The 24256-nt window shown below is 40.0% G+C and overlaps 1 protein-coding gene across 1 annotated transcript in view; it reads right to left on the minus strand.

The window, feature by feature from the left end:
• DNAI3 (dynein axonemal intermediate chain 3) overlaps positions 1-22613 on the minus strand; it is an 87769-nt gene extending 65156 nt beyond the window's left edge. Inside the window, exons 1-7 of the mRNA XM_070467818.1 lie at positions 22391-22613; positions 13936-14014; positions 13495-13533; positions 5893-6074; positions 5064-5168; positions 3356-3505; positions 2013-2212 (exon numbers count right to left, since the gene is read on the minus strand). Coding sequence (XP_070323919.1) covers positions 2013-2212; positions 3356-3505; positions 5064-5168; positions 5893-6074; positions 13495-13533; positions 13936-13999 — 740 coding nt within the window. The 5' untranslated portion in view covers positions 14000-14014; positions 22391-22613. The remainder of the gene's footprint in view (positions 1-2012; positions 2213-3355; positions 3506-5063; positions 5169-5892; positions 6075-13494; positions 13534-13935; positions 14015-22390) is intronic.
• Positions 22614-24256: the final 1643 nt, after the last annotated feature.

Genomic DNA, 24256 nt, shown 5'->3' on the forward strand with positions numbered 1-24256 from the left:
GCTGGCTTGAGTAAGAACTTTGTCTCAAAATCCAAGTTTCTTTTGTACTAATGAATCACCACTCTCCTTCTGGTCTTACCCTTACTTGTCAGTGTTCAATGATTTTTGATGTCCTAATTCTCTGCCAAGACTTGACTACCAGTCCTGTCTACCAACCCTCTTCCTCTCTTCTGGTTTGGCCTGTCTGTCCATATGCCTCCCTGGCTTCTGACTCATGTCTTGTCCTGACCCCTGGTATCTACGTACATGTGCTCTAACTTAAAAAATTCACCCAAGGATTAAGTGTAGTTAGAAAAAAACATCAAAAGGAGTTAGCTTTGGGGGTCCTTTAATGTTTAGAAGTTGGGAGGACAAGGATCCAGTAAAAGAGACTGAGAAGGAGCTGCCCGTGAGTTAGAAAGAGCACATTGAATATCGCTCATAAGCCAAGAAGAAGAGACAGTCAACCATGTTACATACTGCTGAGAAATGGAGAGAGAGGGTATCTGAAAACTGGATTAGGCAATCAGACCATTGCAGGTCTTTGGTGATCTCATTAAGACTAGAATGGGCTTAAGACAGAATGGAAGAAGAGAAGGTAGAATTAGAAAATGTGGAAAACTTCTGTGAAGTTTTGTTGTTAAGAAGAAATAAAGCAGAGAAATTAACTAATTGTTTGTTGGTTCTAATGATGGGAGTTTTAGGATTTTGTATTTACACATGTCTCCTTTTCACTCTTTCATGGTTTACTGCCACCACTTTATTTTAGACGCTGGTCACATTTTACCTGTGACCAGGTTTAATTATAGAAGACTTCTCTGGGCTTCTCAGGTGGCTCAGTGGGTAAAGAATCTGTCTGCAATGCAGGAGACATGAGCTTGATCCCTGGGTCAGGAAGATCCCCTGGAGGGAGGCATGGCAACTCACTCCAGTATTCTTGCCTAGAGAATCCCATGGACAGACCTGCCTGGCAGGCTACAGTCCATAGGGTCGCAAAGAGTCAGATATGACTAAGTGACTTACACACACACACACACACACAGACTCTGGCTAGTCTCCTCAACTACAGGCTTTTTTCCCCCTCTGTACTCCAATACATACTGCCTGGCTCATCTTATTATTTTTTTTTAATTTAAAAATTTTTAAATTATGAAAGTATGATAACACATTTACAGGTGACTTGGAAAATACAGGATAAGGTTACATATAGTTCCACTATATATTCCAATTTTTTTAAAGTACATAAATAAAGATTTTTAGTTGGAGTTTCAGTACTGAACTCTCAAAAATTAATCTGGCTCAATTTATTTAATAGCTCTAATCTTTCCTCTTCTTTGCTTCAGAACTTGAAAAAATTCCTTCCCGCCTGCCACAGAGAATCTGCTTGTCTTCTGCCTCTGCTACTCCTTCCACCCAACCTGGGCTAGTCCTCTGGGAACTCTGCTTATACCACCCCCTGGAACTGTTCAGGTCATTAAAAAAAATTCTGGGCAGTTTTCCCTTTCTCTAGGTCTCAAAATCATATCCAACGTTTGTGGTTTATCTTCTATAGATCTAAAATTATTTCAAAATAAAAGTTTTTTAATCCTAAAAATAAGCCTGTGTGTGTGCTAAGTTGCTTTAGTCGTGTCTGACTCTTTGCAAGCCCATGGACTGTAGCCTGCCAGGGTCCCCTGTCCGTGCGATTCTCTAGGCAAGAATACTGGAGTGGGTTTCCATATCCTACTCTAGGGGATCGTCCTAACCCAGGGATTGAACTCGCGTCTCCTGCTTTACAGGCTCATTGTTTACTGCTGAACCACTGAGGAAACCCCTTTACACAGTCATATATACACTTGTATTTCATTTTCCTAGTAAGATTTTTAAAAAGCATCAGTGATTATAATTAGGTTTTTTTTTTAAGCTGGATTACTCTGTGGCATCACTCTCAATTAGTTTCTATTATAAAGCTCTCTCACAATAATCAGATACTGCTAGGTTTTTCCATAGTTGCTTTTGAAAAAAATATATATATATATTCATTTCATACTTACCATCTTGTCTGAGTACTTGTTTCCTTGATTTGGGGGACTACTTGCATGCCAACATCTCTCTCAAGTTGCTTAAGAGTGAAATTTTTATCTGGGTAGGCTGTACATTCGATATAGGCATCTTTCACACTGGAAGCGTTCTGGTCACTGAACTTAATGGGGGCGCCAAATTCACTTCGTTTTCGAGAAATCATGTATGTAATCTGCAACACAGGTGAGCAGTAAAGGAGACAAAAGTCTCTGGAGAAGAACGGATGTGTGGTCGACAGCACTGGTGCTCTGCCCACATCCTCTTGGATGTAATTTCTGTGCACCTTTCCAGGTCATGCGCTCTCGGTTCCCAAAGCCGCCACCTATTGCTCCTCCACGGAGGATGCTCTAGGGCTACCAGGCCACTTTGCCTGATGGTACAAGGAACAGGAAGTGACTGAAGTTTATATCCTGACCAGGGACAGACGGTAGGAGACACAGGTAAGCCCATCTCTTTTGCTTCTGTTTGGGACAACTCTTGAGGTGTAACTTACACTCCAGAGTTCCCTAGGGGTGCAGGCTGAAGCCTTCCCTCTGCTAGACTTCTGCCTAAGAGTGTGCCCTTGCAGGGCTTCTGCCATGTCTCTGTTCTGCTGCTCCCCCCATTCTTTTCTGAGACACTTTAATCACTTGTACACAATTGCTCCTCGCAGGGGCTGCTCTGGGAATGCCCTAGTTTCCTAGGGCTGCTGTAATCACATACCACAGACTAGGTGGCTTAAAACAACAGGAATTTATTCTCACTCATTTGTGGAGGCTAGAAGTCAGTAATAAGGATGGATGTGTGTATATATAGCTGATTCATTTCCTTGTACAGCAGAAACCAATGCAATATGGTAAAGCAACTATACCCCGACTTAAAAAAAAAGGACAAGAGCTGTTAGAAGGTGGGTTCCTTCTGAAGACTCTGTGGGTAAATGTGTTCCCTGCCTCTTCCCTTGCTTCTGCTGTCATGGCCAGCAATCCTAGGTGTTCCCTGGGGGCAGATCCATCACTCCAACCTCTGCCCCCATCTTCCATGGTGTTCTCCTGGTGTCTCTGTCTTCACAACCCCATCTTCTTACAAAGACCCCTGCCATATTGGATAAAACTCCCCTTATTTCCTTTCTGAAGTTCTGGAGGGTAGGACTTGGACTTATCTTTCAGGAGGAGATACAGTTCAACCCATAACACCCACCTAAGACAACGACCATTCTTCTATCAAAAGAAAAACCATAACCCCACAGCAAACATAGCAAAGCATATGGATTCCTCAGGAATAAGTGTTGCTCAGCTCTAGGGAGGTGATGACTGGAGATCATATTCAAGCTGCTGACCTGTTTTGTAGATTCCTTAACTGATTCTTCTTCGATTTCTTTTTCACTGCCCAAAGAAACCCATGGTTTAGAAATAGGTGGCTTATAAATATATGTTTCTTCAGGAATATGATCTTTATATTCTTCTTGTTCTTCTGGTAGTTCTGGGGGCTGGAATAAAATAAATAGCATTCTAAAATGTATTACCAGAAAACAAGGTGTGTGATAAGAAAAAAGTGTTGAAGAGTATGGAATGTTAAAACTTGATAAAATAAAAAACTAATTTTCTCTGATTTAATAATGCTTTTTGATAAGAGGATTACATGTATGAATAAACATGATATCCACTAAATTATAAAGAGTGAATTTTTTTAAACCAAGATGTGCACAAGGAAGAGGAGCAGAGAGAAACAGATAAGGATATAAATACAGATATAGATATATAGATGGTCATTGCTACCTTATTCATAACAGTGAAAAAAGTGGGCAATTAAATGAATGTCAGTAGGGCAAGGGTTGATACACTGTGGAATAATCAGAAAACAAAATCTCATAAAACAATTGGAATGAACAAACTCAATCTGAATGTATATGATGTCTAAATGTGTCAAAATGAATAGATCCTAGAGTTTTACAATTCAGTGAAAAACAAGCTGCAAAACAAGTAGTATAATTTTGTGTAAATTTTAAGCAATAAGATATATTATCTGTAGAACATATATACATGGTGACAGTATGAAACCATGAACAAAAGACGATAACAACCTTGGAACAATAGTTCCTTATAGAGATGTTTGAAAAATTGAATTTAGAAGGATGTAAGAGGGAGTGAAATGTTATCTGTTATATTTTGTTTCAAAAGAATTTAAAGTAAATATGATAAAATATCAATATTAACATTTATTAATTCTGTGTAGATATTTGTTTCATCATGTATACCTTTCGTTCCACCATAATAAAAAACTAAAACACAGAGAAAAACAACCATAAAAATGAAATTGAAAATGTTGACTAACAAATATATCAAATTTAAAAAGTCTTAGGTATTTTAAAACCCTATGGCTTTCCTTTATTTTTTTTGCTACTGGGCAACCATGCAAACTCCTCAGTTTCCCTCACTTGGACTACATTTCCTCATGAGGATACTAGATTGGAAGGCAACTTGTTACCGTTCATGACCACTTTGAATGCAACACCCCAAAGGTGAACTGACTTCTTTTCCTTGGAAACTACCATTCTTTTATTTTTTGCTTATCTTTGACACCCAGTTCCCTTCAACTGCCCACTGACCAAGTTGTCCTTTCAAATTTTTGCTTTTGAATAATCATAGCAAACACGTCTGAAGCCCCAGCTTTGTGTCAGGCACTGTACAAAGGGCTTTTCCTGTTTTGGCTTATTTAATCTTCACGACAGCTCTACTGGTACCACCATTTTGCAGGTGACAGGTTCAGTAACTTACCTGAAGTCAGGGAGATGGCAGGAGAAGAACCAGGAATACAGGCCAACGAATGGCTGAGAGCAGATTCGCTGTTTCCACTCTCACTGGGTAAGTGAAGGGCAAAGAAGGAGACGTCTTAGCCACCTCACTCCACACTTACTGCTCACCTCCTCTAGGTCCCAGGGAATCAGGGCCGGACAAGAATAATCACGAACATGTCTGCTCCCCACCCCCAGAGGTAGTGCTTCTTTCTGACAATCAACAGGTTGCACTGACTTAGGGTGTGCTTACATTTAAATAGTTTTCCTTGCCCTCTTCAGTTCCAATAAGATAAAAGTTAAGTCCATACTTGAAGTCTCTATCGTAAACAAGGAGAAGCTCATCTCCAGGATATTCCTACAAAAATATAATCAAAAGAGAAGGTTAATGTTCAGCAGTCATTCAGTTTATTCAGATATTGACACAAAATTAATATTTCTTTAATCAATCAATCATAGAAGATAACCAGAGTGCTAATCTATCGTTAATAACCCCAAATTGCAAAGTTATTTTATTAACTCACAAAAGCTCTTGAAACACAATGGGTGGATAATATGTATGACTGAGTCCCTTCACTGTTCACCAGAAACTATCACAACACTGTTAATTGGCTATAACCCAATGCAAAATAAAGAGTTTAAGAAAGAAAGGAAAAAAATAAAAACCACAGTGGGTTCAGGGAAATTTACCATGCAATTTTATTTCTAACAAGGAAAAAAAAGAAGCATTCCTTTTACCTGGTGGTGTACTCTCTAGCATGTTTGCAAACAAATTAGGACAAAATTTATGAATGTTTACAATCAAAACAGTATGGGAAAATAGAGTAGGTTCCCTTTCTAGTTAAAATTGGGCAAGAACGAGCTTTTCTGGTTGTGGAATAAGACAATCTGTCATTGATAGGAGTTTGTTTTTCACAAAGGGTCATTGAGAAGGATTCCCAAAGAGACATGGGCAAGGTGGCATTTGCCCAGGGTAATGGGAAATGCCAGATTTGAGCTCAAGAATCTCTCCAACTTTTGCAATTATGTATCAGGAACCTCTTGCGGTAAGGCTGAAAAATAAAGACGGATGACACGCTGACCTGAACAATTTTTTTGACTGGATAGAAATCAGATACTGCCGCTCTGTTCGCAAAGTCTGCAAAAATATCTTCTTTTTTGATAAGTTTGTAAGGTTGTTCTTCTGTGACATCTTCATCTACTCTGCAATTAAATATTTCCTGGGTCTTGGTAGTTAGCACTAAAGGATAAATTTCTGGATGACCTGGGAAAGGCAAAGTGAATTTAGACATTAAATATAACCATTTAAAATATAAACACTAGGAAATATGCAGTTGTTTGCTCTAAATAACTGTCTTGGTTAAAATTTAAAAGACTTTAAAATCATTGTTCATGTTTTAAAAGTAAGTTTGTCCATTATAAAAAATGTCAGCAAATGAATTTATTTATAAAACAGAAACAGACTCACAGACTTAGAAAAGAAACATGGTAACCGAAGGGGAAACGTGGTGGGGGAGAGGGATAAAGTGGGAGTTTGGGATTGACATATACTCACTACTATGTTTAAAACAGATAACAAACAAGGACCTACTGATTAACACAGGGGACACTACTCAATATTCTGTAATAACCTAAATGGGAGAAAATCTGTAAAAGAATAGATATATGTATGTGTGTAACTGAATCACTTCTTTGTACACAAGAAACTAACGCAACATTGTAAATCAACTATACTCCAAAATGAAATAAAATTTTTTAAATGTCAAAAAGATAAAAAGGCAGAAATAACAATTACCCATAATACTATCTCTCAAGAGAGAACCTATCTTCATTGTTTGTTTCTTTCCAGTCACTCCATACATATTAATTGTATCTTAAATGAAATTCTAAATCCTACCTTTCGTACTTATCATTATGCCAGTAGAATTTTACTATGACATTATATAATTTTTCTAATGCATCATTTTAAACTAGCATAATTCTGTAGCATAGTTTTTAATCACTGTTGTTGGCAAGCATTACTTTTATTTTTCTAATTTGTTTCTAATGATTATAAGCAACTCTACAAGCAAATATCTAGTTTACAAAGTTTTATCACATTTCAAATTCTTTTCTTAGGATAGGTTTTAAAAGTGAAATTTTGGTTTGAAGGTATTATTGCCCTTTTAGGCTCTAACAAACCTGTATTGCCTTCCTACAACACCCCCTCCTTCACTGTTCACCTGCGGCTCTCTCTCACCAGGTGACCTCGTTTCCCCTCACAGAGAAAATTCTGTCTGTACAGCAAAGAATCCTGCAACAGTCTGCAGCCCTGCCCACCAGCTGATCAGCACAAGCCCTGACTTTCTGCCTTTCCCTCCAGTCTGAAGACCTGCCTGGCCCTCTTTGCCCTTCTCAGCCCATCAGTGCTTCCTCCCTACCCACATTCCTACCTCTGTGCTGTTTGCCCTTAGTACGCCCTTCAATAGGTACCTCTGCTCCCCAGGGCTCTTTTTCACAGTCAAACTTGTTATTCAGTTCTTCACATCTTAAAGCTACCGACTTGCCAATTAGGTCATATTGGTAAGCAGGCAGTGAGGAGGAAGGTGGGATAGGGAGTCCCTTTTCCCTCCTCTGGTTCCCCAATCCCAGAACGGCCCTCAGAAGAGGAGGAGGGGAGGCTCAGGAGGCTTCCACTCCTCTTCTTCTTGTCCCTTTGCCCCCACCCCAGGTCAGCGCTGGGCAGCGCCAAGCCCTAGGACAGTGGATGGAAGGGGACAAGGTATCATTTTGCCTGTTGCCATCTCCTCTCTCAAGCCTCCTTCTCATTTTCCTTTTTTTTTTTTTATCATCATTAGCTTATACCACCCCAGTCTCAGTTCTGCATTTACCCCCAGAACTCTGTCCCCTAACTACATGCTCCCAGAGTCCCAGAACCCACTCTTATCCTCTCCAGGCCCCACATCTGGGTGTCTGACACGGTCCCTCCACTGCTCAACAAGAGCATCATCGAGGGGAGAAGTGCATGTGGCCTTCCAAGTAGGAATTGTGAGCTTATTTTCCCACAGAAACACTGACTTCTAACCTAGTGGCTCAATGATATAATTATTAGGTGATTGGGGGTTTTTAGTCTCTATAGGTGTAACACTGATTATATATGAAAATATATTGCAAAGTACAATCAGTTGGCATAATAAGAAAACATTTGGAATGTAAGTTGATAAATTAGAAACAAACTGCCCATTTTTATCTCCTGAAAAATACTAATCCTAACACCCGGCATACAGGAGGTGCTCAAAAAACAACTGTTGACTTGATTCACATACAAGTTATCCTTTAAAACCATACTGCTAGCTGTAATTTGCATTGTCCAATGTATAGTGAGTTCTTGCAGTTTTGCCATGGAAAACCACTAGGTGGAACTGTGGGACCCACACAGAGCTAGATCTGGCTGGTGACAGTTCTTCATGAACAGAGGTGCTCACAAAGACCAGAAAGCTTCCTACCATCCAAGAAACTGGAAGGGCAGGGACCAAGATGGTGTTCTATGTCACCCACTCCCACTAAACATACTTCAAATCCTACTGGCTAGATATTTGTCATAAAAATAATCCTTTCACACTAACTGAGCATTAAAAAAATATTTATTTGGCTGCACTGGGTCTTAGTTGCAGCATATGGGATCTAGTACCCTGACCAGGGATTGAACCCGGGCTCCTCTGCACGGGAGTGCAGAGTCTTAGCCACTGGACCCCCAGGGAAGTCACTAACTGGGCTTCTTCAAAGCAACTTTAATATAGGATCTTACATTCTTTATCTAGAAGCTAGTAGTAGTAGTAGTAGCATGTTTCTGGCTGGGATCTACAATCAGTAATAACTGTAGGCAACTAGTAGCCAGTTGACCACACAGAATTAAAATAGTCCAGTAACTCCATGCCCTATCTGAACAACGGCCAAACTAAACAGAGCAAGGTCTGACACTTCTGGCCACCCCAAGGATCTCTGGCTAAATTTAATGAAAGAATTGTTGTTATTTAGGCTTTGAGGCCTGCACTGAAGACAGCACTCTAAGTGTATAACAATGAGGCTCTGGTGATTTGTGGTGAGATGGGCTCTGGGCTCCACTGCGCCTCTAGCAGAGTGGGATATTGGTTGGTCCCGAGGGTGAGAAAGATGCTGGAGCTGAGGAACAGGCCTGCAGGGCCTCCTGAAACTTGCAGAGGTCAGAAGTGCTTCCATGAGGGCATGACCTGCTGGACATTTTGCCAGGCCAGTGCAGTGAGTGAATGACAGTGTGAATGAAAAACAGCCTACTATATAGAAGCTTCTGGGAAGCACCTACTGCCAGGCACTGTTCCAAGTACATTACACAGATTATTAATTTATTTACTCTTTATAACAACATTCTGAAACTATTACTCTAACTGCCTGCATTTTTTAGCTGAGAAAACTGAGGCCCTCAGAGTACAAGCAAAGTATCCAAGGTCAGGGGCTGGGAATTAGAAATAGGGGACCTAGGTTCCAAACCAAATTCCCTGCACTGTATCTAGCATGCTGTACTTTCTCTCAAATGTGTGAACACAGCAGAGCACAGGTGAGGGTCCTGCTCCCCTTCACACACAGCCAGGAAGGTAACAAAGATACACTGCGCAGGATGCCGTGAGTGGAGCAGGGAGGTAACAAAGATACACCGCGCGGGATGCTGTGAGTGGAGCAGGGAGGTAACAAAGATACACCGTGCGGGATGCCGTGAGTGGAGCAGGGAGGTAACAAAGATACACTGCGCAGGATGCCGTGAGTGGAGTTGTTCACCTAGTGGCTTGGTAGAGCAGGGGCCCAAGACAGACTCAAGCTCTCCACAGCCAATGCACTCGGAATCCTATGTGCACAAGGATGCAGGCTGCGCAGTGCAAATCAGAGGCCACACGGCAATCAGGCCAATCCTGCATACTGAACCAGTATTTACAGAAGTCAGATGCATTTCACCCATATCTTTCTTTCTTTTTTTTAATCTGTATCTTTCTTTTAACATTTTGGTTTACTTTTAAAAAACTGTTCTATTGATATATAACTGATAAATAATAAACCATAGATGTTTAAAGTGTACAAATTGATAAATATATGCATTGACCCATGAAACTATCACCACAATCGAGATAAAGAACACAACCATAATACACAAAAATTTCTTTCTGCCCCTTGTCCCAGCACCCCTCCTCATTCCCAGGCAATCAGTGATCTGCTTTGCATTTCTATGGATCAGTAGTTTGTTTTTTATGGACTATTTATAAATGCACATTATATGCTTTTTGTTTGTCTTCTTTTGCTTAGCATGATTATTTTGAGATTCATTTATGTTGTTGTACATAGCAAGAGCTCATTCCTTTAGCTCATTCTGACGAGAATTTCATAAAAGAAAAAACCAGTTAGGCAAAGACTTCTTAGGATTTATAGTTTTTGGTGTTTTTTTCCTAGGAAATTTTTGCCTAATCCAAGGTCACAAATATTTTTCTCCTATGTGTTCTTCCAGAAGTGTTATACTATCTGGTTTTACATTTAGGTCTATGATCCATCTTGAGATAATTTTTGTATGTGATGAGCAGTATTGGTTGAAGTTCACTTTGCCTGTAGATATCCAGTTGTTCCAAAATTATTTATTGAAAAGACTCTCTTCTCCACTGAATTGCCTTTGTACTTTTGTTGAAAATCAATTGACCATATATATATGTGAGTTTATTTTTGGACTCTTCATTCTCATTCATTAATCTATTTCCCTACCGTTATAGTAACAACAGTTAATGCAAACCTTCTCTGTGACCGCCCTGTGTAAGAAAGCATGCATGTACTACCTAATTTCCCTTCTGCCTCACGCTCATGAGATGAGTGTCACTACCTCATTCTTCAGATGGGGAGGAAGCTCAAAAAGGTGAAGTCATTTGTGGCCACACAGTCATTAAGTGGCAGAATCATGACTCAAACTACATCTGTCTAATTCCAAAAGCGGTGCTATTAATCTCTTGTGGTAAACAGAATAATGCTTCCCCCAAAGACAGCCATATCCTAATTCCTGAAACCTGTGAACATGTTGTCTTATGTGACAAAAGAGATTTGCAGGTGTGATTAAGTTAAGGCTCTTGAGGTGAGAAGGTTATTTGGTTTCTGAGGTGGGTCACGTGAAATCACAAGGGTCCTTATAAGAGGAAGCCTGGAGGGTCAATATTAAGGAGGAGAAGTGACAGGGAGGCAGAGGTCAAAGTCAGAGAAAAATCAGAAGATGATACGCTGCTGGTTTTGAAGACAGAGGAAGGGGCCGAGAGTCAGTTAACACTGGGAGCCTTTAGGTGGGAAAGGCAAGAGAACAGACTATCCCTTCAGAGACTCCAGAAGAACCAGCCCTACCGACAAGCTGATTTTACCCCAGGGAAAGCAATTTCAGGTTCCTAATTTCCAAAACTGTACAATGATAAGTTTGTGGTGACTTGTTACAGTGGCCATATGCCATTAATATACCATGGACGCTCTAACCTGTATTAAAGGGTGACACATAATTTGGGTAAATTACTTAACTTTTGGGAGTCACAGCACCTCCATCTTCTAATGCCACAGTAACGCTAACTTCCTAGGGCTAAGGGTATGAGAGAAGTATTCCTGACACAAAGCTCAATAAATGTTAATTATGTGGGAAAATCACACATCATCTGTAGAAACCTCCAGACATTGCCTGTGAGGGCCTTGGTGGTGGTGATTTAGTTGTTAAGTAGTGTCCAACTCTTGCAACCCCATGGATTGTAGCCTGGCAAGCTCCTATGTCCATGAGATTCTCCAGGCAAGAGTACTGGAGTGGCTTGTCATTTCCTTCAGGGCATCTTCCCCACCCAGGGACTGAACCTGTGTCTCCTGCACTGCAAGCAGATTCTTTACTGTCTGAGCCACCAAGGAAGACTGTTAGAGCTTTAGGAGACATTTTTTAGCTAGTCTGTTGATCCCTTGGTCCTTGGTAGGAAAGGGAATCCTACTCTCAAGCAGCATGACAGCCCCAAGCCTTGAGTGACGGTTGGCAATTACAGGAGCCCACAGCAAGGGGGTCTGGGAGTAGAAAGTAGACAGAGAGGTTGTAGGACAAAGGGATGCTAAATCAAACCCCTCAACTCTTGCTACCAAATGCTGAAATCTCTTTTTTCTTCCTTAAAGAAACATGCATGCATGCATGCTAAGTCATGGATCTGCTTACTAGTTAATTATTTAGTCAGAAAATATTTACTGAGCACCTACTATGTGAAAACCATGGTGCTGGTGTTAGGGTATACAATCTAGAGGGGGACACAGATGTTCAGTATATAAATACACTCAGAAACAAATGAGGACAAATGGTGACAGGTGCTACCTAGGAGAAAACTGGGTAAGACATAGAACATAGAACTAAGGAGGGTAGTCGTGCTGGTGGTCTATTTAGAAAGGAAGAACAGGGAAAGCCATTTATTCATTCACTCAATCAACAAATATTTATTGAGTGTTTATTCTGTATCAAGATAGGCATTGGGGTACAGTGGTAAACAAGAGTTGCTGTCCCTCGGAAGCTTGTGTGTGTGCAAGAAAGAAACACAGAGAGAGAGGGAGAGATGCAGGAGAGAAGAGTAGGAGGGAGAGAGACGAGAGAGGGTGAGAGGCCGTGTGCACACACAAGGGCGAGTCAGCATGGGTGTGTGTGTGAGTAGGATATAAATGCACAAACAAATAAATATGCTCCATCCTCATTATTCACAAATTGTGTACTTGCAAATTCACTTTCTAAAATGCATTTGTAACCCAAGATCAATAGTTGTGGCACTTTCACATTCACTAGTGGACATGCTTTAAGGTGGCAAAAAATGTGAGTTACCCAATGTGCATGTGGCCAAGGATGCTCTACCATCTTCTACTTGCTCTCAAACTGCAGTGTTCTTTCTACTGTTGATGTAGTGCCACATTTTTTGTGCTTTGTATTGATAATTTGCCTGTTTAAAATGGTCCCTGAGCTTACAGCTAAAGTGCTGTCTAGTGTTCCTAAGTGCAAGAAGGCTATGATGTACTTTATAAGAAAACACGTGTATTATTAGATAAACATCAGTCAGGCTTGAATTACAGTGTTGTTGGCTGTGAGTTCAGTGTTAGTGAATCAACAATATATGTGTTTCCCTGTTTCTAAACATGAACTGCATCATCTAAGAAAACTCTAAGAGAAAGTTTCAACAACGACAAAAATAAAAGTTGTTAGAATAAGATTATTTAGCCTGTAAAAGTAGGAACAACATCAGTTTGGTTGTTTAAGTTCTAGTTTATTTGCTTAAAAATCAGCTTCTTTCCTTGAAAAAATAGAACCCTAACATGATGTACAGATATATGTTGCCCATGAGCCAGAATTTGAAAAACATTATAAAAAAGCAACTTTATTGTTACAAAATAAACAACACACTCTATAGTTACAAAATTTCTCTCAATAATCATAGGATGTTAGAAATTTAAGAGACTGTTCAGTTTGAAATTCTCTCTTCTACTCTTTTAATCTTTCTTCAAAAATTTTATTTTATATTCTAAATAACATGATATACTTTTAGTATATGCACATTTTGCTCAATCATCTCAATTTATAGTATTCTCCCTTGCTTATTGCATATTAAAATGTTGCAGAACTGGGGACATGGATTCTGAATTGTATTTCCACTTACCCATGCTCTCCATATTCAAGGGTTCTGCTTCTTCACCAACTAGAATATAATAAAATGATGTTAAATTTACATTTTTGAATCAGATATGTATCTTAGTCTTCTACCAAGTCTTAAAACATAAAACACAAAAGCAAATACACAATGAAGACTTAAGCTGTTTATTAATAATCAAATAGAAACTGAATAATTGTCTTTCTCACAGAATAATCTCATAATGATATATTTGCTATAACATTTATGTCATTTATTACATGATATTTAGTTGATATTATAATGATATGAATAAAAATAATAATAAATCCCCATATTTTGAATTCCACTTGCGTTTGACTTTATGACAGCAAAACATGTTTTAGAGATAATACCATGATTGCTTTGGCTGCCTATAGATGTACAAATACTAAATCCATAAAAATCCCATAAATGAAAAAAAAGTCCTACCAGGTAATGGCATTTTGGTTTTGGCATGTTTAGCTCTCTTTCGTTTTTGAGGTTTTGGAGCCATGGCTCAGATTTTCAGCTGCGTAAAGAGAGGATATCATTAGCATCATTTATAGTTTTAAACAATAAGTATTATCATCTAATAAACATAAGAATATATTTCCTAAGTTTTGTCTTTGCCTAAATCATCATGTGGGTTTCCCTAGTGGTTCACTAGTAAAGAATCGCCTGCCGGTGCAGGAGACACAGATTCAATCTCTGGGTGGGGAAGATACCCTGGAGAAAGAAATGTCAACCCACTGTAGTATTCTTGCTTGGAGGATTCCAAGGACAGAGGATCCTGGTGCTACAGTCCATGGGGTCACAAGAATTGGACATGACTTAGTGACTAAACAACAGCAAATCAACATGTATCTTCACAGATGGGTGTTTTGTGACCAAAAGTTTATTGCAACAATAGTCTTCCTAGTGAGATCTTGCCATTCCAGGGGAGCCATTCAGCTGAAGCTGAAGTTTTGGCAAGAGACACTTCAAGGTTTCTGCCACAGACCCTGCCATGGAAGCACAAAAGAGGACACTGGATCCCCTGCCTCCTGCCCCTGTTTCCATTTCCCGAAGCTGCTCTGTGCTGCCCTGTGCTTGGCAGGTGTCCCAGCTACAAACACAGGCTTAAAGTCCATAGGCAGGCACAGACTCACAATGTGTATATATGCATGATTTTTGAATAATATAAATAAACCTAGACAGCATATTAAAAAGCAGAGATGTCACTTTGCTGACAAAGATCCATATAGTCAAAGCTATGATTTTTTCCAATAGTCAAGTATGAATGTAAGAGATGAACCATAAAGAAGGCTGAGCACTGAAGATTTGATACTTTTCAATCGTGGTCTTGGAGAAGACTCTTGAGAGTCCCTTGAACTGCAAGGAGAGAAAGCCAGTTAATCCTAAAGGAAATCAACCCTGAATATTCATTGGAAGGACTGATGTTAAAACTGAAGCTCCAATACTTTGGCCACCTGATGCGAAGAGCCAACTCATTGGGAGAAAACTCTGATGCTGGGAAAGATTGTGGGCAGGAGGAGAAAGGGGTGACAGAGGATGAGATCGTTGGATGGCATCATTGACTCAATGGATGTGAGACTGAGCAAACTCTAGGAGATGGTAAAGGCTGGCGTGCTGCAGTCTATGGGGTTGCAAAGTGCAGACACCACTTAGACTGAACAACAACAAAATTTAAACAGTACTTTTGTCCTAGAATGTGTACATGTAACCACTGTGTCTTTATTTGCACTCTCAGAGAATACCTCCAAAAGTTTTCTGTGGAATTACTCAACAATTTTGACAGGATATTACATGTCCAAGGTCATTGTCATGACACTAAATCCCTGTCATCTCAATGATCAACTCTGACCCATCTTGTTAGATGGGTAAGATGTGATTTCAGGATTCTGACCAGCAGGGTTTAAAAACAGACCCTTCTACCAGCTTAGTGGCCTTAGGCAAATTATTGTGCAATGGATGGCTCTGACTCACTGTTTCAGTCTGTTGAGTCTCCTCCATCCTACTTCCCAGCCTTAGTATAATTTCACATCTTGGACCTAGTCTTTTTCTCAGAAGATTCTTATCAATGTACCCATCTCTATATTCTAACCCAGCTATATTTGACTTAAAATACACAGAAACCTTGTGAAGGTCACCCAAACTCACCTGACATGTGCACACACACACACACACACACACACACACACACTATTTATTTCACAAATATTTACTGAGTGAATATAATGTGCCAGATGCTTTCCTAAGTATTAGGAATACAGCTGTGAAAAAATAGGCAAAACTCCTGCCCTGATAGAGCTTATGTTCTAGCGGGGAAAGAATCAGCAAAGGAACAAAATAATCAGTACCTCAAATGATGATAACTATTAAGGAGAAAAAGAAAAGCAGAGGGGGAGTGCAGGAGGAGAGGGGGTGCACTCAGGGAAGCAACTCAGGAAGTAACTCACTTAAGTAACATTGGAGCAAAGTCCCAAGAGAAGGGAGGGAGCCAGAAATGCAGGTATCTAGGGAAGAAAGGGTATTTCCAGGCAGAGGGAATGGTAGGTGTAATGGTTCTGGGGCAAGTGTTTGCGTGGGAAACTTTAGGAAAACATAAGAAGGTCATGATGGTTGGAGCAGAGAGACTGAGGGGAAGACGAGGACCTGAAGTTGGTTGGAAGGTAACGGAGCTATATTAACAGTCAGTTTTGCTGTAGAAACAAAGGCCCATGCAACAGCAAACGTTTCTTTCTTCCCATGTTCTGTATTATGGCTGTGGGTGAGATGTTGCATCAAGTCTTTTTCTGGGACACAGGCTGAAGGAGCAGTGCCTATTTGACACATACTACTTTTGCAGCAGAAGAAAAAGTGAGAGCTAATAAAATCGAGTAATGCTTCCAACTCTTCTCCTTGGCACTGCTACACTGTCCTTTTTTCTGCTTACATTCCATTGGCTCAAGCAAATCACACAGTCAACCCTGATAAGGGAGTAAGAATGCATGCTTGCCTAGGAATGAGTGATAGTTGGGGGCAATTATATAATGTACCACAAGAGGGCTAGGTCATGGAGAAGGACTTTGGGTTTCACTGTGAATGAGGTGTGGAGCTTTGGACGGTTTTGAGCTGGGGAGTTACTTCACTTGATTTGACTCACATTTTGAGAATCACCGTGGCTGCTCTGATGCCAAGACCATAGCAAGGAAAGAACTGAAGTAGAGAATCCAATTAAAAGACAGTCAATTATCCAAGAAAGAGATGGGGACAGTTTAGATCAGGGAGGTAAGAGTGGGATGGAAAAAGTGACTGGTTTCAGGATAGATTTTGTAGAACCCATAGTATTTGCTGATGACTTGGAAGCAGGTTCTGAGAGAAAGAAAGAGATCAAGGATGAATTTAGTGAGTTTTGCCTCAAGAACTGAAAGCCTATGCTGTTTATTGAGATGGGGATTACCCAGGAAGAATAGTTTTGAAAGGGAAGATTGAGAGTTCAATTTGGGGCATGTGAAATAGACTATATACTGGGAGGATGGAGGTTCATTTTATTTCCTATTACTGTGACCTCTGTAACTGGCACAGTATATGTACCAAGAAAAATTGTTAATGATTCCTTGGTCCTTCCTTCCCTTCTTCTATTCTTAGCTTATGTAATTCCAGTCTAAAAGAAGGCTTTTGCCTAAACTGTGAATAACTTCCCTGGTGGCTCAGATGGTAAAGAATCTGCTTGCAAAGCAGGAGACCCATGCTTGGGAAGATCCCTTGGAGAAGGGAATAGCTACCCACTCCAATATTCTTGCCTGGAGAATCCCATGGACAGAGGAGCCTCTCGGGCTACTGTCAATGGGGTGGACATGGCTGAATTACTAATGGTTTCACTCTTTTTTTTTCTGTGAATAAGCTGTATGCATGCTGTATTAGTGTTCTATTGCTGCTAAAAGTTATCAGAAACTTAGTGTCTTAAAACAAAAAAATTTATCTCACAGTTCTGTAGTTTCAGAGACTGGCCAAAATCAATGTGTCAACAAGGAAATGAATCAACATTTCCATCCTTTCTAGAGGTTCTAGGGGAGAATTCATTCTCCTTGCCTTTTCCTACTGTTGGAGGACCCCAGCATTCCTTGGCTTGTGGGCCCTCTTTCTCAATCTTCAAAACCAGCAATGGTGGGTTAAGTCCTACTCGCATAGATTATTCAGACCTTCTCTTCCTCCTCCTCCTTCCACTTTTAAGAACCCTGGTGATTTCCTTGGACTCACCTCAATAATAAAGGATGATCTCTCTCTTTTAAGGTCAACTGACTAGCAATTTTAATTTTACCTACAAATTTAATTATTCTTTGCCACATGTAGTAAAATAATCACAGGTTCCAAGTAGGTGCTACTTGAATGTATAGGTCTCAGCTTAACATAAACCATCCCAAGAAACATCAAATCAATTATATGTGCCCAGTTCTTTTCAAATGTTGCTATTAAATGTGCATGGGTGTGCTCAGTCGCTCAGTCAAGTCCAACTCTTTGTGACTCCATGGACTGTAGCCCTCCAGGCTCGTCTGTCCCTGGGACTTTCCAGGCAAGAATACTGGAGTGGGTTGCCGTTTCCTTGTCCAGGGGATTTTCCTGAACCAGGAACTGAACCCCGTGTCTTCTGCACTGTAAGCAGATTCTTTACTGTCTGAGCCACCAGAGAAGCCTGTTAGGGTCTTAGGAAACATTTTTAGCTAGTCTGTTGACCCCTTGCATCCTTGGTAGGAAAGGGAATCCTGGTCTCTTGTATCTCCTGCATTGGCAGGTGGGTTCTTTACCACGGAGCCACCTGGGAAGCCCTAAATTACAGCAGGTCTTACTGAATTTTTTCATAAAACTAACAGCATATTTTGTATAGTGAATGTGCCATATTATATTTTCCAAAATTCTCTCATTAAATTGACTACTTCAAGGTCACGAAAAACTTTCAATACAGATATCACTTTATTAAAATTACTCTGAAATGCTTACCATATTCTTCCTGTTCCCAACAAAAGTAAATTCTTCATGATTAAGAGTAGCAGAAAAGATATTCATCTATTTTTAAAATAAAGGTTATGTCTACCCCAGTACAATTATGTACTACAATTGGTTTTCAAAGCCACCATAGATGATTGAATTTAAAAACAATTTATGAAAGATAATACTTACAAATATTTAAGAATTCCATTTAAGTATTTTTGATATTAAAACTATCAATTTTCTTTGTAAATTAACTCACTCATTCCAGAATGCCTTTTTGCTACCAGTGTACCAAAGGACATATTTTCTACCTTCCATAATGACAGCAAAAGACAATTGGGAGTGACAAAAGAAGTGAGTACAGTGGACCCTCCTCCACAGCTGCGCGTTCCACAATCTTGGATTCAACCCAACTCAGATCAACAATATTGAGGAAAGAAATTCCAGAAAGTTCCAAAAAGCAAAACTTGAATTTGCCATGCACTATTATTTACATTATATTAGGTATTAAAAGTAATTTAGAGATGATTTAAAGTATACAGGAGGATGTGCTTAGGTTTTGCAAATAATACACCATTTTATAAAAGCACCCTTGGATTTTGGTATCTATGGGGGAGCCTGGAAAAAAAAAAAACCCTGCCATAGATACTGAGGGACAACTGTACTGGGTAAATGCTCTGTGCAACTGTTCACGTTCAAAACCTGTGATGGTACTCCACTGATAATGAGGGGCTTTGCATTCAGAGCCGTCCATGACTTGGTTCCAAACTAAAGACTTGCCTGGGACTGTTTTTCTATGAGACTTCAGGAAGGTAACTGCTGCAAGTTCATCGCAGCACTGTTTATAATTGCCAGGACATGGAAGCAACCTAGATGCCCATCAGCAGACAAATGGATAAGAAAGCTATGGTACATATACACAATGGAATATTACTCAGCCATTAAAAAGAATATATTTGAACCAGTTCTAATGAGATGGATGAAACTGGAGCCCATTATACAGAGCGAAGTAAGCCAGAAAGATAAACACCAATACAGTATACTAACGCATATATATGGGATTTAGAAAGATGGTAATGATAACCCTATATGCAAGACAGAAAAAGAGACACATATAAATACAACAGACTTTTGGACTCTATGGGAAAAGGCGAGGGTGGGAAAATCTGAGAGAATAGCATTGAAACATGTGTGTTATCAAGTGTGAAACAGATCACCAGTCCAGGTTGGATTCATGAGACAAGTGCTCAGGGCTGGTGCACTGGGATGACCCAGAGGGATGGGATGGGGAGGGAGGTGGGAGGGGTGTTCAGGATGGGGAACACATGTAAATCCATGGCTGATTCATATCAATGTATGGCAAAAACCCACTACAATATTGTAAAGTAATTGGCCTCCAACTAATAAAAATAAATGAAAAAAAAAAAGTCCTCCTATATCAGGAGTCCCTGTCTCGTGCCATAAACCCCTTTGGCAGCCTGGTGAAGCCCATACATCAAACAAAAACATGGGATTACAAGGAATACATTATACTTAAATACAGTTATCAAACTATTTTAAAAATTATGGTATAATAACTTATGTGCTTCTTTATTAATATATTAAATAAGCCCTAGCAGTGGTTCTAATGACTGCCTTAATTTTGAAGAAGTGGTGAGCACAAATAATATAACATCCATGATATTATTTGAAAAGGCGTATAATATCTTTTGATAACAAAGTCACAGGTCCCGTGAATACTACTGTGGTTTGTTACCAATGAATGCATTTCAGTTAGTGGTTAGTCAAAATAAACATGCAATTTTTTTTTTTCTGTCCACTAGACCTGTCTAGTGGCAGGTCTACCCTGCCACTAGACCAAGTAGATTATGAACATTTAACTTACTCCCCGCCTCTGTTCCAACCAGAACAGTCCCACAGGGCAGCCTTCAGTGTGCTCTTTCTAAAATGCAGATCTTAACAAGCCACTTCCCTGTATACTAGGGAATATAAAGTGGGTTTCTATCAGCCACAGAGGCATTCTCCTTCAGTGAAAGTGAAGTCACTCAGTTGTGTCTGACTCTTTGCAACCCCATGGACTGTAGCCTACCAGGCTCCTCCGTCCATGGGATTTTCCAGGCAAGAATACTGGAGTGGGTTGCCATTTCCTTCTCCAATTCTCCTCCAGTAGTATAGAAATATAATTCATTTGAAATGCAAGTTTCCTGGACTCCCACTGTGATTCTGAAGATCTGGGTGAGCCTGGGACTCCGCATTTTTAAAATTACTATAAGGCAGTCTTACACTCGTCTGAAGACCAGATTTAGCAAAACAGGAGGGAGTCCAAACTTTAAGCGTCACTTTTATTTATTTTTTAAATCTTTTTATTTATTTATTTTGTTTAAATTATTTATTTATTTTACTTTACAACATTGTATTGGTTTTGCCATACATTGACTTGAATCCGCCATGGGTGTACATGTGTTCCCCATCCTGAATCCCCCTCCCAACTCCCTCCCCATCCCATCCCTCTGGGTCATCCCAGTGTACCAGCCCCGAGCATCCTGTATCATGCATCAAACCTGGACTGGCAATTCATTTCACATATGATAACTTACATGTTTCAATGCCATTCTCCCATATCATCCTGCCCTCGCCCTCTCCCACAGAGTCCAAAAGACTGTTCAATACATCTGTGTCTCTCTTGCTGTCTCACATACTGGGTTATTGTTACCATCTATCTAAATTCTATATATATGCATTAGTATACTGTATTGGTGTTTTTCCTTTCTGGCTTACTTCACTCTGTATAATAGGCTCCAGTTTCATCCACCTCATTAGAACTGATTCAAATGTATTCTTTTTAATGGCTGAGTAATATTCCATTGTGTATACGTACCACAGCTTTCTTATCCATTCGTCTGTGGATGGGCATCTAGGTTGCTTCCATGTCCTGGCTATTATAAACAGTGCTGCGATGAACACTGGGTACACGTGTCTCTTTCAGGTCTGGTTTCCTCGGTGTGTGTGCCCAGCAGTTGGATTGAGCATCACTTTTAACACCCTTCACAGTCAGCCTCACTACGTCTATTCTTCTAGTTCTTCTCTGGCCTCTAGAATTACTATCCATTCTCTAAACAGAGAGTGAAAATGCCCTGCCCTCTCCACCCCCCATCTTCCATATGATGCACATCTCTGCTTGCTGAAATTTTACTCATTCTCAAAGGCTCAATTCAACCTTCTCTCTGAAGCCTCTGCAATTTTCTTACTCAGGATAATACAATCCTGTTTTCCTTGATACTTTCTAATCATGCTGCAGCCTAGTTAATTATGCCAGGCTTCCGCAAAACCAAGAGCCTCAAACTCAGAGCTGCCGGAAGGACTGCTGTAATTCATTCAGCATTCAGAATACACCGTGGGGAAAGAGAAATTATTGAACATCAATCAGGTTCTGGAAGTCAACAGAGGAATAAGACAAGACCCTTACTTTCAAAGAGCTAATGTTCCTCTATTTACCTTCTTCATGCCATCTACTAAAGCCCTTTCTTAAGTCCTGAAGACATCTATTCACTTCAATCCACATTAATCATTTCTTCTTTGATCTCCTATACCAGGATCATGCTGTTTTCCTTTTCATCCATCTATCTATCCATCCAGTAATTACTGGGTGTCTACTATGTTCCAGGCAATGTGAAAGCACTGGGAATATAAAATCTGTGTACAGGTACCGGCCCTCAAAGTTCTCAGAGTGTCGTTAACTGCTCTATCATTATTATTTTTGTCCCCTGGCTAGACTGGAAGTTCTTTGAAAGCAGAGAAAGTTTTGTAGATTTATGTAGTCTTCACCATGTCTGGTACATCGCTGGCACAGCGATTGTTCCTAATGCCCTTGAAAGAGTGAGTAAAATACTGACTTATTTTCCAAACCTCCTTTCCCACTCAGAGCTTCCCTTACCTGATACTGATAAACTGAAGGGAAAAGAAGCCTCTTCGCAATACCCTGGAGAAAAAATTCCTTCGGGAGCTGGAGATGAGAGTTTGACTCTCCTCTCTCAGAAAAACAAGTCCCCAAAACACAAAGTCTAGTTCCTCCTGCAAACTGTTACCCTGACGCACCCGTTGCTAAGAGAAAAGAGGCTGGTCCTCTGCTGAGATTGACAAAACGGCATCACCAATACAATGCCCGATCCCTCCGGTCTCTTTCAGAGCAGATTTGTGATTGGTTGCTATGGTGATGACGTCACTAACCGGAGCCGAAGGGAGCCCCGCAGGTTTCCCAGCAGTAAGGAAGGAGATGTGCAGTATGAAAGTGTTGAGAGCTGCAACCTGGCCTGACTCCAGGACTGCCAGGCTTGATCCATGCCTCGTTGTGCCCAGGGCAGCCGTACCCAAAGGAGAACCGTTCTAGGCTGACGTCTCTAGCATCAGGGAACGAAGGACGATGTGAAGATTTAGGGCTGCTGGTCTGCCTCCCAGCTGCGACCTGGGGCCCTCCTAGGAACGAACCTGCCTAGATTTCTGTCTGAAGGAAAGAAAATACGGCTTGATTGGGTTTCGCGGTGTCCTGAAACTTTTCACGTTTTACATTTACTTCTTGCCAAAATAACTTTTGTACAGACTGTGAGCCAAAATGAAAGTACGAATCTCCAGGGGATGTGAATTAAATCCCTCAGCAACACCAAGGTTCATTTTATCTATAATTATGGCTCCTATGGATCCCTACAGTAAAGCTCATTTGTTACCCGCCCTCCCTTCCTTTAGAAAAATAATTAAAACTGCCTAATTTCTAAGATGGCGGAATTTAATAAAGTAATTCAATTGATTTTTGTAATTGGTCTAAATTACTATTTTACACCCAATTAAACGAAAATATTTGGCAAGAGCTTATAGATTCATAACATATCTGAAATTTAGTAACCCTGAACAAAATACTTTATATGGTGTGTAGGAAGACCATGTACATTCTTTCAAGTATCTGAAGAATTTATGTTTTGCAAAATGCAAATAAATTTTACTAAATCAGTCATTAAAAAATAAAACTAGGAGGACGTCTTATCATTGTGACTTTGCAAAAACCTTTTCCCAGGCTCTTCCACTTTCTCACACTGAAAGGTTAGTTCTCCCCTGGACTCAGTCCTGAAAAATCTTTTCCTACTCTTTGCACTCTCCTAGTGGCATCATAACCATGCTGCTTAGCTTCAACCGTCCCTCCAAACACATCAGTGACTTCCATTTTTATACTCTAAGCCTAACACATCTCTTAAATTCCAGACCTGAATTTCCACTACCTCTTGGATATTTCCAAGTATATCTAGCTTAGTTCATGGTGTTTAGTGGTTGCTGAATAAAGATAATGAATAATTACTGTACCAGAGGCATCACATTTTAGCAGAAGCAAAAATCAATTATTATCTTTCATATATCTTTCAGGTATCTTCAGAAACTTTATTTTTTTACTTCTTTACTGTCTATTAGTTTGCAAAGCAAGAAATCCGAGTCACCCCTGACTCCTACCTCCCACAGTCAATATCAGTAAATCCTGTCATTTTCCTTTTCTAAATTATCTCTCAAATAATCTATCTCTTCTTTTTCACTGCCTCTAACTTATTTTAGGTGGTAATAATGGTCTGTTGACTTGTTCTGTCTCTTGCTCTCTAATTTATTTGCCACGGTGCTGCAGAGTATTCTGAAACAGAAATTCAATCCTGTTAGCACCCTGCTTACATATTCTCAATCTGGCATATGAAACCCTGTACAAATAAGGTTCTGAAGGATACCTTAAAGATATCCAGAGGATAATGAGTTATGTTTTTAACCTCAC

The sequence above is a fragment of the Odocoileus virginianus genome, chromosome 5 (genome assembly GCF_023699985.2).
Source record: "Odocoileus virginianus isolate 20LAN1187 ecotype Illinois chromosome 5, Ovbor_1.2, whole genome shotgun sequence".
Taxonomy (NCBI): Eukaryota; Metazoa; Chordata; class Mammalia; order Artiodactyla; family Cervidae; genus Odocoileus; species Odocoileus virginianus.